At 40.2% G+C, this 19,331-nt stretch overlaps 1 protein-coding gene across 1 annotated transcript; it reads right to left on the bottom strand.

The window, feature by feature from the left end:
• Positions 1-241: 241 nt before the first annotated feature.
• On the bottom strand, positions 242-13,399 carry LOC114860912 (transmembrane protease serine 9-like). The gene is made up of 20 exons (XM_029159815.3): positions 13,271-13,399; positions 12,964-12,984; positions 12,657-12,819; positions 12,067-12,341; positions 11,220-11,362; positions 10,914-11,148; positions 10,088-10,253; positions 9,472-9,725; positions 9,297-9,394; positions 8,918-9,182; positions 4,681-4,737; positions 3,795-3,815; positions 3,436-3,598; positions 2,993-3,258; positions 2,475-2,617; positions 2,169-2,403; positions 1,659-1,824; positions 1,277-1,530; positions 1,026-1,123; positions 242-911 (listed from the first exon to the last, which is right to left on the bottom strand). The coding sequence occupies exons 1-20, from the start codon at positions 13,323-13,325 to the stop codon at positions 633-635; spliced, it is 3,357 nt and encodes a 1,118-aa protein (XP_029015648.1). The 5' UTR covers positions 13,326-13,399; the 3' UTR covers positions 242-632.
• Positions 13,400-19,331: the final 5,932 nt, after the last annotated feature.

The raw sequence follows: 19,331 nt of genomic DNA on the forward strand, positions 1-19,331 counted from the left end.
TTTGAACAGAATCTGCTTCTCTGAGCAAGAAGTGGAAAGATACGTAAAGTAGGTGGGGTTAATGATCTCTTCATAAACCGGCCAGGAGAGGTGAGGAGCAAGGGAGGTCTAGGAAAGAAGGTTTTGTTCAATGCAATCAGGTATCAGTTAGTTAGGCAGCATTTTACATCAGACGTGAAAACACAAAAGAATAATTGGCAAATCCGGTCAAAATTTCAATCCCATTTGTGAGTGTTTAGTAATTTCTTACACAACCTTTACTGCAGTTTTAAGACACTTAATGCTTTAGTAATATAACATTCTCCCAGATACTAGTTTTACTTCATAAAAGTTGTAAAGAGAAGCGTGGAGCAAAAGAGAAACGAATCTGAGAGCAAAGTCACTTTCAGAAGATGAATCCAAGAACAAATAACTAAACATACCAATATGAAAAAATAGAATAACGGTAAACTTCATTAACCCTAATGATCATCAAAAAAACCTTTAACTGTCAAAACTAAAATAGCTTCTCTGTGTACAGGACATAAATGCTTAGCTTAGTAACGTCACAAGGGACCTATGCTGTCTCTCAAAACTAAAGATAATTTACATTCATTTGTGCTTATCACATCATGTAAATACATTACAGTTATCTATTGAAAGAGGCAGAGAGATGCAATGAAGAGAAGGAGATGGAGTCCGCCTCCTCCAGTGCTGGTGGAGGCGGACGCATTGCCTCCTCCACTACTAGAGGGAGGAGACAAAAATGACCCCAGGGTCTGACGCAGAAAGGCGTCGTAGGCTGTCAGTGTGGTGAAAGTCGAAACTGCTGCTCGTGTTTGATTGGTGGAGTTGTTTGTGGTGACTGTTAACACAGCTGCCTGGTACCAGTAGCTGCCCAGTTTACACATTAGTGGACCACCAGCATCACCCTGTAAAGGAGAAAGTTATATGACGGTTAAAACAACACTGTAGGAAAACCTGACTTCACCTTGTTGAAATAGAAACTTGTACTAAGATATATAAAAATGAATGGCTTTATTCACCTGATCCAGTGTTATAGCTCCGATACAAATGCTGCCACTGGTTGATGAGTTCCCACAGTTTACCACAGAGGTCTGGGTCTCCTGCAGAATTCCTTGCACTAAAGGTGGTAGTAAGAGAAATTACTGTAAGAAGTAGCAAAACAACTGAGGTCTACTCAGATCATTACTGTCTGTGCCAGGCTTAACCCAAACTGGTGAAAAGATGCAGATTGTGTGGATAGTATTACTGTGTCCATGTATCAGAGACTCACCTCCTCCTCTCCCAGAGCTCCAACCAGCAGCCCAGCATGTTGAACCCACAGCAAAGGTTTGTCCATCACCCAGACAGATGGGCTGGATGTAGTTGGACAAGGTGGTTTGGGACGCCAGATGCAGCACTGCTATGTTAGAGCCAGTCAGGTTGCTCAGGGTGATATTTGTCACATTCAGTGACACTTGATTAGGGTTGGAGCCATATTGGCTCAAACGACCCAAAACAGCAGTCCAATCAGTTGGCTTAGATGAACTGTGGAATATAACAGCATTTAATCAAGGAGGACTGATTGAAACTAAACTACAGTATAAGTACCTGTAGGTGCAAATACCCCAATTACACACTGTCATTATACAAAATAAATACTCCAGGTACCCCACCTTGTGATGCAGCTAGCGTCACTCAGCACAGAGTCCACAGCCACTAGAGTCCCACCACACACATGGCTTCCATTCCTCTGGAGGCTCACCATCCACGGCCACATGCCAGCTGACGAGTTTCCTCCGAGAATACGAGTATTTAACGCAGCTTGGCCACAAAAGACAGCTGAAGAGATAAAGCAAACACAATGACAACGTTCTCAATTCTTTAAATCCTTGTAAACCTAGAATAGGTCTCAATTATAAGCACTGAGTCACATTGTTGTTATTGTCAATACTCTGTAATGTAAGTTTATTTTTAATTTGTAATAAAGGAGCAAAATAAAAGAGTATTTCTAATAAAAAAGTGAAAATCACACTAATTTTACTTGAACAAGTAGATACAGTTTGCTGAACTAGTCAGTTTAATATGAATAGAATAAGCATTTCATGTTTGTGAAGCTAATATAAGGAGCTGCAACTAATAACTATGAACAAAAGCTGAATACTTCCACAAGACCAGACACTTACGTGCTGTTAAACCAGCACAATAGACACTGAGGTCCCCATCAGTCCCAGTGGATGTGTAGGTGATGAAGCCCGGCTGGTTGCTGGTGATCAGGCCGTTGATCCAGGACTGATACTGGGACACTCTGGTGTAGACTCCAGGAAAATTAGGAAAACCACAGCCGTATCCAAAGCTTACAACTCCACTCTGGATCCAGCGACCACCCTGCTTGCTCACCATTGGACCACCTGAGTCTCCCTTTAAACACAACAGGACATTTAGTGAAGACAGTAGGACAAATGTGACACAAACACAGTAAAGCTGATTACCTGACAGGAGTCCTTCCCTCCAGCACTTAACCCAGCACACATCATGTTGCTGGTGATTGATCCAACTCCATAGTCACAGTTACACTGTCTGTTGCCCACAACTGGGATCTCCACCTCCATTAGGGTTTGTGAAACAGTGTCAGCTACGTAAAGAGGCACAGGTTTACTTTAAAAACAACGCATTGAAGTAACCATTAAAATTGACTACAAGATTAAATCTGTTACACAACTTACAATCACCAGACTCTCACATTTAAAACCTGGTCAAGACAAAGTGATTACTGCAAACCTTTCATTTATACTGTACTGTATACCACCAAGTATCATAATAATGTTTGTGTATGTTTGTCCTGTCAGGCACTTTTATACAGCTGCACCATGAGGCAAATGCTTAGTGTATTTAAACTGGATTAAAAAATGTGTGTCTATATGTGTTTGCTAGTGTCACAGGAAATCTGTGATTTATGCTTTACTCTACGCTGACTTCAGATATTTTATATCCACGTTTTATGACTCACATCCACTTGAGGTGACTCCCCAGCCAGTGACCCAGGAGTCAGTGCCGTTGTAGAAGGTGCTGCCTGGCGCTGCCAGACACACAGGCTGAATGTAGCTGGTGAAAGTCACTGCTGATGCCAGCTGCAGGAGGCAGATGTCGTTGTCTTTAGTTGCAGAGTTGTAGTTGGGATGAACAATGATTTGACTCAAAGCCACACTCTGTGCATTAGGGTTAGATCCTGACTGAGTTTGGAGACCCAGTACTGCAGTCACGCTGCTTGCAGAGCTAAAATAAACAAGGGGAAAAACAGAGAACAAAGATGTGGCGCATGTCAAGTGACTGTGTTCTTTTTTTTTTCTTTTTCTCATGTCTTCAAACTCCTGTTAATTTACAGTAGAGTACAGTTCCAGCTGTCTTAGTTATCTATGGGTATCGGCTATTATCTCCACTTGCATTCCTCACCTTTCAAAGCAGTGAGCAGCAGTCAGCACCCACTGACTGTTAATGAGGGATCCTCCACAGAAGTGGCCCCCAGATATTTGCAGGCTGACCTGCCAGGGCCAACTGCCTGCAGAAGCCACCTGTCCTCCAACTATCTTGTTATTGAGTGGAGGCTGACCACAGACTAGAAGACATCAAGTTTTATTGTCATTGTACCGTAGTAAAATTAAAAATGAACTTATTCTATAATCATAGTCATATTGCTCTTACAGAATTTATATAATTCGTTATTTAATAGTTTGACAGGACATGCTGTAATTAAAGTTCATATAACTATAACCCAAGACATACAGTAGATTTGTATAGAAGGTTTGACTTACCGCTTAGCTGCGAGTAACACTCTGAAAGTTAGACAACAAAAGAACAACTGTTAGGTACATATTTAATGGTATGTGTTTTAATATAATAGTATATATTGTAATGTAATATGATTTTACCTCTCATCCTGTGTAATTTCTTCCCACTATACTAATTATTTGCTAAATTATTTACTGTATAAATACTATGTGTATTTACATGGCATAACTAAGCATTGTAATATTTCACCAGACGTTTGTAAAAGTCATAATTTAATTACAGATTATTATTGTAGCAGTTCTGTCAACTATTTGAAAGACTGGTGACATACAGGATAATGTATGTGAGTTTGTAACAGTCAACATAGTAGCCACAGCCTCTTTATTGTCCCTCAAAACTGGTTTTGCTGCCTCCTCTGCATTCACTGATACCACTTTCAGTCTGGTTAACTGTCATTCTGAAAAGAAGATGCCTTATTTAACCCAGTACTGTACGTACTGCTTACATGCACACGATTCTACTGTAGGTGTCATATGATAATCGATTTAAAATGTATTGCTGATTAATATACAGTTATTCTTAATTTAAATAAATGTTTTAAAATGGAATATGTTTGTGACAAATCGCCGGTTTGTCCCCTGCTGACACACACACACACACATACATACACACACAGTATACACCTCATTGCCACATGCCTCATTGGTGACACACCTGACCTGTGGTCACACTGTACTGATGGAAGTTTAAAATTTAAGGTTTTGTTAGCTGGTTTGTTCTTACATTAGCTTTCTCTATGTTAAACTAATATTACTCAATCTTTAGATGTTTTTTAATCAGTTTATGTACAGTATATAATTAACCACCAATTAAGTTAATTAAATAATTGGTTTAGATAATTGTTCTTACCTTGTACTAGGTAAAGCAGCAGAGCCGCCACACATATCACCTTGTAGAAAGCCATGACTGATCAAATCTCCGGCTCGTCTACTGCTTAAATACCCTTGTCATCCCTCCCTGTCCTTCATCACTATACTGTACCATACTGTAAACACACCTCTCTTTGCACACTTACAGTACCTGTCCAACACACCCAACATCCCTGTGAAAATCTCGGGCCTTTTGGTAGGACCCAACCCTGATGTCGCAAACCACTGGAATCAATAACCTTTAAAGTAAACATATCATTCAAACAAGCTCCGCCTTGACAGCTACAACAATAACATGAAGCAATATCAATTACGTAATAATGTGAGATAAAATTATTAGTCACAGATGCTTTACTGCAGAAAAAAATAGCATGTCTGGACTGGACACTCTGTTCAGACTACACTTAGCAGGTGATAACATACTATAACCTACTGGTTTAATGACTCCAACTATAGAAGCTGACTTTCAGAGCAGTATACTTCATTATGGGTGTCATTGGTTTCAGTTCAGCTTTACCGTAAAATGGGCTGAGCATATACAGTAAAACTCAACACTATCAAGAGTATATTTTTTGTATTATCAGATTTAAAACAAAGACCTAAGAAGAACGAGTTAAAATGACCTGGTGAGTCAGATTTGATGTTGATCTCACTGTAAGATGGCTTTTCCTAGAACTATACTGAAACCAAACAACATACAATGTCAAACATGTGATGTAAAAGCTGATAAAAATTAAGTATGAAGAAGCATGCAAAGAAAGAAAGAAATCTGGTCCATTTAGATTTATTTTACACTCCACAAAAACAAGTTTACACCCATAATTCAGAACATAAGCTGCTACTTGTCACATTTGCCTGATGTAAACATACTGTAACACTAGAAAAAGTAGACAAACCTAAACAAGGACAAGAAACATGACAGACAGGGCGCAGTGGACTAACTTTTAGACAAGTGAGTGTTGTAAAAGCAAAACATTCCATGCCATGGCAGAACAATGGCAGACACACAGTGGAGTGGTTAAATGAACAATTCATCTTTTATATACTGACTTGTGTCTTATGTCCAGTCAGGAACTGGTCAAACTGCATCAGGTTTCAAGTCAACAAATTAACCTTTTTTACTTCATTAGTTTTTTTTACTAAAGCCAGTCAGATAATTACTCTTCTAATACATAAAATAGTTTTTGTTATTTGACATGGTTTGAAAAGTTGGTCTAATCTGAAACATTGTCCTTCTTTGCAACACTGACAAAACCATCTGACTGTATCACAAACCACAGATCACAACCCGTGTGCCTGTGAGCAAAGAGTAGGATCATGGACGAATGCATCAAACCATCTACTGTAACTAAGAGTATCAATGGTCCAAGCTGTTTGTGTTGGTGTAGTAGATCAAGACAATTTTAAAAGAGAGATACTTGCTCGACTGCTGCAGTTCTCAACCCCAGCTTCTGTGTCTTCGCAATGGAGTGGTTAGGTGCTCACAGACACACAAATAGAAGAGTACAAGCCTGTAAATGTTAGTATGTAATGTAATGTAATGCAGCAATGTGACCCAACATCTCATGGAGAGTTTTAAATCTGCAGGTTCAATCTATAAACTGTAAGAAGCATGTCATGAAGTCATCATGAAACCTTTCTTATGAATATATTTATGAAAAAATAAAGATATTTGTAGACTTTAGTCCTTATGTTGTCAGCCCAGTGGTACATAATCTACAGGAAAGCTTAGTCAAGCAGGGCAGAGACAGACAAACAAGAGAAACAATCCAGTAAAAAATGAGACCAGCTGACTGTCTGACACTTCATTTTCAAATGCTTGTTTGTATGATATTCTATAGATTGAACTGCTGTAAAAATTTCATTATGAACCTTCCCATACTAAACAGTGAGCCTGTATAGCATGCTACGTATGCTATCTCTAATATCAAGTTACTAGTAGGAAATGATTCACTGTGTAAATGTGATCAAACCAGTTTTTACCTTTCACCTATGTATATACTGTACTGTACAGTATAGTGTACAAATGCGCTGTGGAAACGTCCTTTACAGCCTTTACGGCCAGTCATGTGACTTTTACTCACTTTAAGAATAGTCCTCCTGTTAAGAATGGTATCTCTCTACTGATGTGTGACACACAACCTGCAAGCTTGCATTGTCCGATCATTGTCCCAGATCATACAGTATTTGTAAGGTTGTACATGTTTATAATTGTAACTCTAATTTTGTTTAAGTGGTTGGTGTGTGTTGTGGTTGTGCTTTCGCCAGGTGAGAAGGTCAGTTTGTACTACTGAAACACTGATTAATGCCACACACCCATTCAATGAAAACTCTGACAGGAACTATTCTGATTTGGAACTACAATAGGAAGAAGGAATTCCAACAACATCCACTTGGTTAGGAGCAAGAATTAAAAATGTGCCTGTTGTTTGCCTTCAAGCCTTAGAACAATTGCATTGTTATGAATATTTCTTCTGCCTTCTCCACACATCTTTAATAAACTGCAGAGTTGTACAGTACACTGAATAATGGTGCTGTATTAAAATTGTACAAGGTAAAGTTCATGGTAAAGTGAACTCAATATTTTTAATTAAACCCCATTTTTACTGGGTGGTCTCTGTTCTGCTGACCCTCACCAATTGCTGGCCTTGTGCTGGAGGCCGGTGTGGTGCCAGGGGATGAGGTCGGGCCGATGGTGTAGGCCCCGCTCCGCCCGTGTAGGGGTGGAGGACTGGGGGCGGGTCCCACTCTGGGCACAGGGGCATCTCCTAGCGGGCCCCGTACGGACCGTGGGTCCTCGGGCTCCACTCTTTCAGGCCGACCCTCCCACCGGGGGGAGTGTTTGCCCCTGGTTCTCATGGGGCGGACAGCGTTGACCCACGGTGGCCCACTCTGACCTCGGGTGCTGTCTCTGTGACTGCTGCACCTCTGCCTGGGAGCTCTGTGTGGGCGGCTTGGGTCGCAACACCTGCCCTCCTGGAACTGAAGGTGTGTGGGCTCCCTGGCTGCTAGGATTCTCTCCTCTACTTGTTGGATGGGCGTAGTGGCAGAGCCCCTCACATCACCCTGGCTTCCACAAGTGGCATTGTTCATGCACCAACGTCTGCCTCACCCTTTGGCTGATCAATGACAAGCTACAGCTTTACTAACCTTGTAGTGGGACACTGAACACCTGAGCTGATAAACAGGCTTTCCAAACCCAACTGTAAGTATTACTGGTACTTATCACTACAGTACTTATCAATAACGTGTAAATATGAAAATTGTGGTGTTGTATGTCATGGCTAGTCAGTAGACTGCAGGCAGAACAGCAGCTGTCTACACCCACTTCACACTGTTATTGAGCATTATTTGTTTCTTGTTGTTTGGAAATCGTGTACTAAAATGCCAGTGTGTTGTTTCTAGATAACCTTTGGCAAGATCTCCTCATTTCAGTGGGCAGGGAGACCAAATTTGTTTAAAAACAACAAAAAAAAGGCATCCTCATTTACAACATGTTCACTTTGATTTTTACGTTATGATACATGTTCAATTTATCGACTGTATCTATAAATATCAATTTTAAATTCAAATGAAGATATGAAATAATACTATATAACATACAATGGCTTAAATAATATTATTGTACATATTAAGTTACCAAATCAGTGTCAGCTGAGTCCGTCAATTAGGTTGCCTGTAGGGAGTTTCAAAGTCCAGCAGGTGTCAGTATTCAGTGACACAGTACCGGCACAGTATCAATACAGTTTTGCAATGTGTCGAAACGCTTCATGACGCCTCATCTACCCATTACTAGTTACACCCACAGTGCAGGAAGGAGCCCTACTGCAGGTTATTCCTCCCCACAGTCATCATCCTATCAATGCTACAGCTGTAGTAGTACTGTACCTTTAAATGTCCATTAAGTTGTATTAGAAAATAATATTTTTATTAATTAACTCATTACATTAAGAAATTAGATATTTTGTAGATCTTACACAATCTTTACTGCAATTTAAAGACACTTCAAGTTTATGTAATATAACATTCTTTAAGATTGTAGTTGTACTGTATACTCCATAAAAGATGTAGAAAACAGTGAAAATCAATGAAATCAAAGTCCCTAGAATAACACAAACTTCATCAATCTTAATGATAATTGAGAAACCTTTGAGTAAATTAAAATAGCTTCTGTGTTTACAGGATAATCACATCTTGTAAATACATGACAGGTCTCTATTGAAAGAGGTAGAGAGATGCGATGAACAAAGCGAGGTGGAGAAGGAGGGAGGGGGAATGAGCGCAGCCTTCTCCAGTGCTGGTGGGAGGAGTCAAAAATGAGCCCAGGGTTTGACGCAGAAAGGGACCGTAGGCTGATAGTGAGGTGAAGACTGACACTGCTGCTCGTGTTTGATTGGTGGAGTTGTTTGTGGTGACTGTTAACACAGCTGCCTCGAACCAATAGCCACCCAACTTACACATTAGTGGGCCACCAACATCACCCTGACAAGACAAGACAGCAAGACCCGGTTAAGAGTTTACATTAGTGCACAATCACTTTTTACCTCATGACTTACTGTCAGATTCTATAAATTTAAAAATTAATTAATTATTCACCGAATCCAGTGCTATAGCTTCTGTACAAATGCTGCCACTGGTTGATGAGTTCCCACAGTTTACCACTGAGGTCTGGGTCTCCTGCAGAAATTCCTGGACTAAAGGTAGAAATAAGAGAAACTAAGAAGTAGTAGAACATCTGAATCTTACTCAGATCGTTGCTGTCTAAACTCACCTCCTCCTGTCCCTGAGCTCCAACCAGCAGCCCAGCATGTTGAACCCACAGCAAAGGTTTGTCCATCACCCAGACAGATGGGCTGGATGTAGTTGGACAAGGTGGTTTGGGACGCCAGATGCAGCACTGCTATGTTAGAGCCAGTCAGGTTGCTCCGGGCGATATTTGTCACAGTCAGTGACACTTGATTAGGGTTGGAGCCATATTGGCTCAAAAGACCCAAAACAGCGGTCCAATCAGACGGCTTGGATGAACTGTGAAAGAGAGAAATTATTGTAATGAGGACTGAGAAATTTTTAAAATAATGTCTAATAGCATTGTATTTCATTAATGACATCACGGATCAAATATAAACAATTTCCTTGGCACTTTATACACCTCAATATGGAAAGGTCAGCTGCTAAACTAAATTTATGGTTGACAAAGCACATTGGCTACTTTGAACATATACTGTATGGTAACTGCCTAAAACCTCTTAATTTTTTCTTTTCATCAGATCTGCATAGTTTATATATTAAGGGCCAATGTTGGCAGATTAAACCTAAATGTGGTTATGCTTGTACTTTTGAAAACATTTCAAAAGTCATTATATCATCAATTATCGCTTCTATTTTACCTTGAGATGCAGCTAGCGTCACTCAGCACAGAGTCCACAGCCACTAGAGTCCCACCACACACATGGCTTCCATTCCTCTGGAGGCTCACCATCCACGGCCACATGCCAGCTGACGAGTTTCCTCCCAGAATACGAGTATTTAATGCAGCTTGGCCACAAAACACAGCTGGAGAGAAAAAGCAAACACAATGACAACGTTCTCAATTCTTTAAGTCCTTGTAAACCTAGAATAGGTCATCTCAATTATTATAAGACCCCAAATATGGGGACCCTGGGTTTTGTAGGTTTCCGTGGTACATTTATTAGTATAAACAGATGGGACCAAATATGAAAGCCTTGAAAATCTAAACCTTTGAAAACCTAGAAGAGGTCATGTCAATTAGTATTATATTATATACACTATAGTAACAGTATATTCCAGTTTCATAGAAGAGCTGCAAGTGGCTTGGTGGCTCAGTTGGTAGAGCGTTAGCTTGGGGAGTTGAAGCCCACCAGAGCACCAAGTGTGTCATTGAGTAGGAAACTTCACAATAGTTCCCTGCTCCCCTCAGAAAAATATAGTTCAATTATTATTATTATTATTATTATTATTATTATTATTATTATTATTATTATTATTATTATTGTTATTGTTATTATTATTATTATTATTATTATTATTATTATTATTATTATTATTATTATTATTATTATTATTATTATTATTATTATTATTATTATTATTATTATTATTATTATTATTTAAGAAAATGGTGCAGGATAAAGCTGATAGAGATTGACTCTATGAACAAAAAGCTGAATACTTCCACTGAAGCCTAACACTTACATGGTGGTAGACCAGTACAAGAGACACTGAGGTCCCCATCAGTCCCAGTGGATGTGTAGGTGATGAAGCCCGGCTTGTTGCTAGTGATCTGGCTGTTGATCCAGGACTGATACCGGGACACTCTGGTGTAGATTCCAGGAAAATTAGGTAGGGCACAGCCACGTCCATTACTGACGACTCCACTCTGGATCCAGCGACCACCCTGCTTGCTCACCATTGGACCACCTGAGTCTCCCTTTGAACACAACAGGGCATTTAGTGAAGACAGAAGGACAAATGTGACACAAACACAGTAAAGCTGATTACCTGACAGGAGTCCTTCCCTCCAGCACTTAACCCAGCACAAATCATGTTGCTGGTGATTGAGCCAACTCCATAGTCACAGTTACACTTTCTGTTGCCCACAACTGGGATCTCCACCTCCATTAGGGTTTGTGAAACAGTGTGAGCTGAAGAGACACAAGTTTAATTTTGAAAAATAATAAGTTATACCTTTAAAATTTATTAAATAATAAACAATTTACAGAGTATAGCACCAAGTATCATAAAGAAGATACACATTCTTTAAAATGGGTCATGAAATCACATTTAAAAATAAAATATACGTTTTTACAATGCAGATGGTAATAACGAAATATTTATATAACAACATAATTTTGTTAGTGTTCCACAAATGGGATCTTCACATCCCTCAGGCTGCCTGGATAAATATTGGCTTAGTACGCTTGCACTTTAAGTGTGATTTTGGGTTTTCCTGGGGCCCTCCAGTTTACTCCTAGATTACGATTACATGTTCATTGAGGAGTCTGAATTGTCCATGAATGTGAGCGGTTGTCTGTGTCTCACTGGCCACTTTAGTGCAGTAGGTACAGTATATTCAGGATTAATCAAAGCTAAATGCCTTGTTAAAATAGTTTAATCTCTCAAAAACATACTAATTCTGCTATTTGTATTGAGTCTAACGTACATTGACCACCTACTGTATGACCTTTGTGGTGCCTAAAGAATTCTACACTCTTTACTATTTCTATTTTTCTTGGCTCAGGAGGTAGAGCAGCAGAGTAGTGATTTCCTTTGGTCGTGTTTTAGGAAGAAGTATTCCTACAAACTGTGAGTTGTTTGAGTTGTATTCTTCACTTCTTTCATGACTCACATCCATCTGAGGTGACTCCCCAGCCAGTGACCCAGGAGTCAGTGCCATTGTAGAAGGTGCTGCCTGGCGCTGCCAGACACACAGGCTGAATGTAGTTGGTGAAAGTCACTGCTGATGCCAGCTGCAGGAGGCAGATGTCGTTGTCGTTTGTGTTGGAGTTGTAGTTCGGATGAACAATGATTTGATTCAAAGCCAAACGCTGTGCATTAGGGTTGGATCCTGACAGAGTTTGGAGACCCAGTACTGCAGTCACACTGCTTTCAGGGTAGCCGGTACTTAAATGAAACAAGTTAATAATCATCAATAATCAATAATTTTTCTGTTGTGGATTTTATTTTTAGCACTACAAATCAATCTGCACACAGAATTAGAATGTCTTTCCATAATATTCCGCCTAATTTAATAATTTCTATTTCTAGTCTATATCCAGCCCAGGTTGTTAAATCTATGGTCATGAAGGGCCACAAAATAACCAACTCAAAAAACGTAAACAATAAACAATGCAATAATTCTGTGTTACTAACTGTATTGTTGATTTGTATTTGTCTTTAGTGTGGGCATCACACATCAACTCTACTTTCACTACTCACTTTACGAAGCAGTGAGCAGCAGTCAGCACCCACTGACTGTTAATGAGGGATCCTCCACAGAAGTGGCTTCTAGAAGTTTGCAGGCTGACCTGCCAGGGCCAACTGCCTGCAGAAGCCACCTGTCCTCCAACTATCTTGTTATTGAGTGGAGGCTGACCACAGACTGGAGAAAAAATACTTTAGTTATCTTGGATTGCCAAGATGATGAACGTTCTCCAACCTCAAAAAAGCAAAACATCATTAAAATGCCGAAAAAAAAGGATGAAAATTAATATAGAAATTAATCAGTTTAGAAATGTTGACTTACCATCTATTTGTGAGTGACACACTGAAAAAAATAGGAAATAATATAAACACCCTTACAGTATCTTTAAACAAAAGTTATGTATGAGTCTAAAGCTTCACACTAATTAATGAGTGACCAGTGTTCATTACAACAAGTTAAGCCAACCCACCTGTGTTAATCAAGATCCTCTACTGTACATTTTATTTACATTTATTACATGCTTTGCTTTCAGATTTGTTTTGTTTATGTGTCATTTTCTCTCTCATGTAATCATAAATCTGAAAGTACTGTAACTGGTTCAGGTGAATTTAGAAAGTATTGATCTTACCTTGTACCAGGAGAATCAGCAGAGCTGCCGCACAACTCACTTTGTTGAAAGCCATGATTAAATGTCATTCTGATCCTATGTGTTCATGCCTATTAAAATATCACTGATCCGCCCTCCCTTATTCTCGTCCTGTATTTCCACATATTTAACCACACCTGACTGTCCAGCGACTTGCCAACTCCAAAGCAGGAAGCAGCTGCTTTAACGTTTTTGTTAACATTTACGTGTCATGAATCTAGAAAATACCCTGAAAAGATATATTCATTATCACACTTAGAAAGAGAGAAATACAGTACATTAAAATATCATAGGCTTCATAGAGTAGTAGGAAGGAAGTATGTTATATTTACAGTGCCTGACACTGCGCTACAGCTGAGCTATGAATATTTAGCAAGAAATTAGTTGCACCGATGCAACTAAAAGCATAGTTTTTCTAATTGACTTCTGTGAACAGTTTGGATGATGATCTCGTCTTATACTGTAAAGTAGTCACAGTAATTTTACAATCTTGTTACTTCTTGTTACAACAGTGGCCTGGTGGTTCAATAGATAGGGCATCAGCCTGGGAAAGTCCCCGGGTTGACCACTGTCGAATTAAATTGCACTTGTACATTTTAATGACAAAGTTTAATCTTATTCAGTGTCCAAGAACAAAAGTGATCTACCTATTTAAAGTATGAAGGCAATCTGGATCTGCCGGTTGCAGTCGAATGTGGTTGACAAACAACCTCAACAAGGAAGTTGGATACCAGTTGTGTTACAGGCTGTGCTGGAACACATCACAGGTGACCTTGGGCAAAAGGCAGAATACCTTCACACAGGTACTGTAGCCAATCTACAGTACGTTCCATGATCAACAAAGGCCAACAATGAAATGGAGCAGTACATTTACACAACTCACAAATAAGTTATAGAGATTTTTTGATCCACACCTGTTCCTGATAGTTCATTTAGACCAACACATTAGTTTTGCCAATAGTAATTTGCCCGTAGGATTTATACAGCAGTAGGAGCATGATTCACTAATCCGCGTTGGAGAAAGTAATTGAATCTATTGACAAACTTGCATTTTAAGTCATCATTAAGGTTTACAATGATGTAGTAATAGATCAGTAAATAGCAGTTTATCTCCTGTTTGAACAGGGTTGTGAAGTAACAAATAAGCCTTGTGTAGAGTGGACAAAGGCTACACAGTACATGTTCTCCATGTTGCATATGTATTACAGTATGTACTGTAACTGCTGAGATAACTATAAACATGAAGCTACTGTTGACAGATCAACAGAAAATAACCTAACATCAGCCATCTTGGGTTCTGTTCCTGTCTAATAACACAGAAAAGAGAACCACCACTCTATATACACAATATACATTATCCCATAAACAAAAAATTCTATTTAATCTACTAATTTACATTTTTAGATACCACAAACCAGAAGTGGTCCTAGTTTTGAAGACGTCAACAGCCTCTGAAAAACAGTGCAGCGTAGTTTAGTTGCATTGCTTACAGTACATTTCCAATTTGCCCTTTAGAAGATCATCATGTTGTTTGTACATTTTTCATCCACATTTAACATCTGTGTTCTTGTCTGAATATGAGGAAGCATAAATGTTCTGTTTTGTTGGTCAGTGATGTTGTTGGAAGGATGCGTTTTTTTAATAGTACTAGCACCAAATACTGACACAAGACAGCCACATGCCAGCTGTCTGACACAGACATACAGCAACTTTGAAATAGTACAAGTTCCCACACTACTTCTCCCTCTGCTGCTGCACTTTACAACTGCAGTGTTCAATTAGTCACTACTTTATTTTCAACTGCATTTTTACAGTAACAATCCAATATTTATGAGTTCAACATACATTATCTAAAAAATAACAATGAACATCTAAGGTCAGGCCTCTTATTACTACCTGAAGTTTTATTATACATGTTATTGCCCAGATAAAGATGAACCCTTACAGAGACAGGAGGAGTTGTACAGGCTGATGGCACCGGTAGGAAGGATTCTAATGGCGTTCTGTGGAGCACCTAAGACTGATCAGCCTCTGGCTGAAGGTGCTCCTCTGTCCAGCCACACACTGTGTAGGGGGGGTGGAGATGTTTTCTAGGATAAAGAGGAGTTGGACCAGCATCCTCCTCTCAGCTACAGCATGTAGGGGGTCCAGCTCCACCCCAGAACAGAACCAGCCTTCCTGATCAGTTTTTCCAGTCTATTACTGCTACATTCATGCTGCTGCCCCACAGACCACAGCCTAAAACACTGGACCCACAGACTCATAGAACATCCTCAGCATGGAGCTGCACACGTTAAAGGACCTGAGCCTCCTCAGGAAGTACATTCTGCTCTGAGCCTTCTTGTTCACAGCTAAGTTCTCTTTCCAGTCTAGTTAATTGTCCAAGTACTTGTACTCCGTCACCACCTCCACCTCCTAATTTTTAACAGTGAGAGGGGTGACGGGTCTCCAGATTTCCTAACGTCTAACCATTTCCTTAGTTTTACTGATGTTCAGTTGGAGGTGGTTCCGTCACCAGTCCACAAAGCTGTCCACCACTTCCTGATTTTTTGTGATGTCACCACCCTGGATACGTCCTACAATAGCAGAGTCATCAGAGAACTTCTGGAGATGACAGGACTCTGAGTTGTACCTGAAGTCTGAGCTGTACAGGGTGAAGAGGAAGGGAGACAGGACTGTCCGCTGCGAAGCACCTGTGCTGCAGACCACAGTGTCAGACACACAGTTCTGCAGGCGCACATACTTGGGGGAAACCCTGAGCTCAAGACCCTGCGTTGTTCCTGGTTGTCACCTTGATCACTTGGACAGTTAAACCATGTTGTGCCTATTGTTCTCTGCTAGTGTGTCATTCCCTGTTCGTGAAGTTGTGTGTGTGCTTTTCCCCACCCCTTTGTTTGCCTACACAGTCTGAATGTTTGGCACTCCTGTACTGCAAATAAACACTGTCTGGCTTCCAGCTGGTTTCCTTGCTCTCTGTACTGGGTCCAACTCTCGATCTTAGCCTGGTGCTGGTCACAACAGTCTGCAGCTGTTGAGGACTCTGGGATGGGGCGTCTTATTCACTCGCACGATGCATGACTTTTTCCACCAAAGAGGTCTCGACACACAAATGAGCTGTAGAGATTTGTACATCCATACCTATACCTGATCATGTTCATTTAGACCAACACATTAGGTTTAGCTGCATGACTCTCACTAATTGCTTTATGGACCATACTGTAATTGACGGCAATTTGGGCACTTTACATACATGCTGTGTGGGGCAAGTCAATAATATCTTTACATTCCATTGATGTCTTTCTTGTCTTTGCATGTTTCAGATTGACAGCACTTTGATGACATTGAGTCTTTTCTCCTTTATTTGTTAGTTTGTCTCTCTCATTCATTAGAGCAGGTGGTTCATTTTAATTTTACTTCATCAGCATGTACAACAATGTCAGTGACATTATCAGTAACTTCATCTTCAACTTTCCTTTTGATTCCTGTATTAAATCCAGAAGAAATGCTTTGAAATAGTAAGACACTACTCCCTCTGCTGTGGAACTATACAACTGCAGTCCTTCAGGCTAAGCCATTCAGTCTTTACACATACTGTACTGCAGCTGTAAAGTGCACAACATCTTAGGGCTGCAGATGCTTACTGTTATTCTGACTGTTTTGCTCACTTACTTACTTACCTTCATTGCTCACATGATAACCTCTGCTGAAGTTTTCAGTCATCTAGAGCAGTGGTCCCCAACCTTTTTTGTGCCACATACTTAATGTCACACAATATTTTCACTGGCCGGCCTTCACAGTGTGGCAGAAATATACAACAAAATAAAATGATACGACCGCCATAAAAACTGCATCCAACAAACTACTATGTGGTGCTGTCTGCTGTCTACACTCTCTCCTACATACCACCACTTAACTAATTAACTTCTTTCAAATGAACTTGTCTCAATAGGATGTAGTCCACCTGAGTACTCATGCCGCCGCCTCTTGTACTGTATGCTACACTGTGTTCCTCCCTCTTCTGAAAATAAGTGTTGAATACAGACATTTCCACTCTCTTAGCAAAGTCCATCACCTCCTCACCACTTTTTTCACCAACATGCCCATTAAAGTCTGCCCCAAACACTTCTCTCTCTCTTCTGGGAATACTCTTTATGACCACATCAAACTCACTCAAGAATCAACAAATATTTACTATTTTCCTTTTTTTGGAGGAATGTGTTGCTTTTTGAAGCTCAGAAGAAGCTGGATCCAAAGGACCCCATCTAAAACACTGAATGGCTCACTTACAGTAAGACCTGCTGCCTTTTTAGGTATGAACTGATCAAGCTACACTGAGTTAACACACAGCATGAACTCTAACATGCATGTGTTGCATCAGCTGTTTTGTTTCGGAACACGTTTAACCAGAAAAGGGTCACACAACCATTAGCACGAAATGGCATAGTTCATTTAGCTAATCTGTCTATTCATTACCAGATCTTAGGTGAACATTTAGAAAATGCTCAGACTTTTCTTCAAAGTGTAGGAATCATAATGTGAATTATGTCACACTGAATAGAATAACAATACCTTTTCCAGTCCCACAGTGGGGAAACTGTATTTTACAACAACTGAGTATTAAAAAATAACAAAGAAAAAGAAAAACCCAAGGACCCTAAGGATTGAATGAATAAGTGAGTGAAATTAAGAATTATTTACTATAAATAGTAAACATGTTTCTGAAAAGATATCAAATATGTTTACAAAATACCTACTAATTTTAGTGAAATTTTAGGGACAGAGCTGAACTTTTTGTTGACACTGGCCAGCGTCTTCCTGTACCACCACAATGATGCTGCTGCTCCAGCAAACCACACCGTACAGGATGGCTTCCCTGCAACAGACGTTGTCATCAGAGTAGGGACCACCGTGGCACAAGAAAAGAAGGGGTCCACCTTGGAGCACGTCAAGAGCCAGACGTGGAACCAGAACCAAACATGGATTCAGAACTGTACCTGAAGCCAGATGGTCCACCAGAATCAGACAAAGACCTGGAACTTCTCGTATGACATTTAGCTGGGGATCGTTCTCAGACAGGGCTACTTCAACAATCACTGCAAGTAAACACATGTTCCCATCTATCACTCAAATATCATGTCGTCAAGGCAGTAATACTACTTATTGTATCAGGCCCTTGTCACATTCTACAGTACTTTTCCCTCAAGCTGCCCCTGAACCAACCACATGCCATATTTTGCTAAAGCTAGCCGGTAAAATGCCATGCCAGTTAACGAGAAAATGCTTGTTCCACGTCTTAACCAGTGGTTTAAGGTTTAAGACCTTACACAACTAAATACAAAAGATCCCACATACAGCAAACCTTTAATTACAGTTTGACATTAACAGTGGAGAGGAAAACCTTCCTCTCTAACGAGGAAGAAACCTTCATCAGAACCAGGCTGGATGTGGGCGGCCATCTGCCTCGACTGTTTGGGGTGAGGGGAGAGAGAGAGAGAGAGAGAGAGAGAGAGAGAGAGAGAGAGAGAGAGAGAGAGAGAGAGAGAGAGAGAAAAGCACATCAATAGAAACAGGCAACAACAGAGCACAGGCACGATGGTGGACCAGGGACTGGACACAGGCAGGATGTCAGGGACCGCGGTGTGTAGGACCCAAATGCACAGCTCGGAGATGAGGTTTAGATTGAAGCTTTAAAGCTCGATGGTTAATCAGACATCCAGAGGTCGGTACACAGGTAGGGAGAGCCAACAATACAGCAGTGATCCAATAACGGTAGTCAGCTCCAGGCAGTGGTCAAAAACAGCAAGGCAGATTGAAAATTTATAGAATGCTTCCTAATAATATCTCCTAGAGGAGACATATATAGACTGAAAAGTATTAGACCAAGAACAGAACCCTGTAGTACTCTAAAGCAAATAGGATTTAAACCATCTCAGTACTGTTACTTTAATTCCAATGTTATGTTCTATTCTCTGTAATTGAATGCTGTGATCAATTGTATCAAATGTAGCACTAAGATCTAACAGGACAAGGACAGAAACTAGAC

Source organism: Betta splendens, chromosome 8, assembly GCF_900634795.4.
Source record: "Betta splendens chromosome 8, fBetSpl5.4, whole genome shotgun sequence".
Classification (NCBI taxonomy): Eukaryota; Metazoa; Chordata; class Actinopteri; order Anabantiformes; family Osphronemidae; genus Betta; species Betta splendens.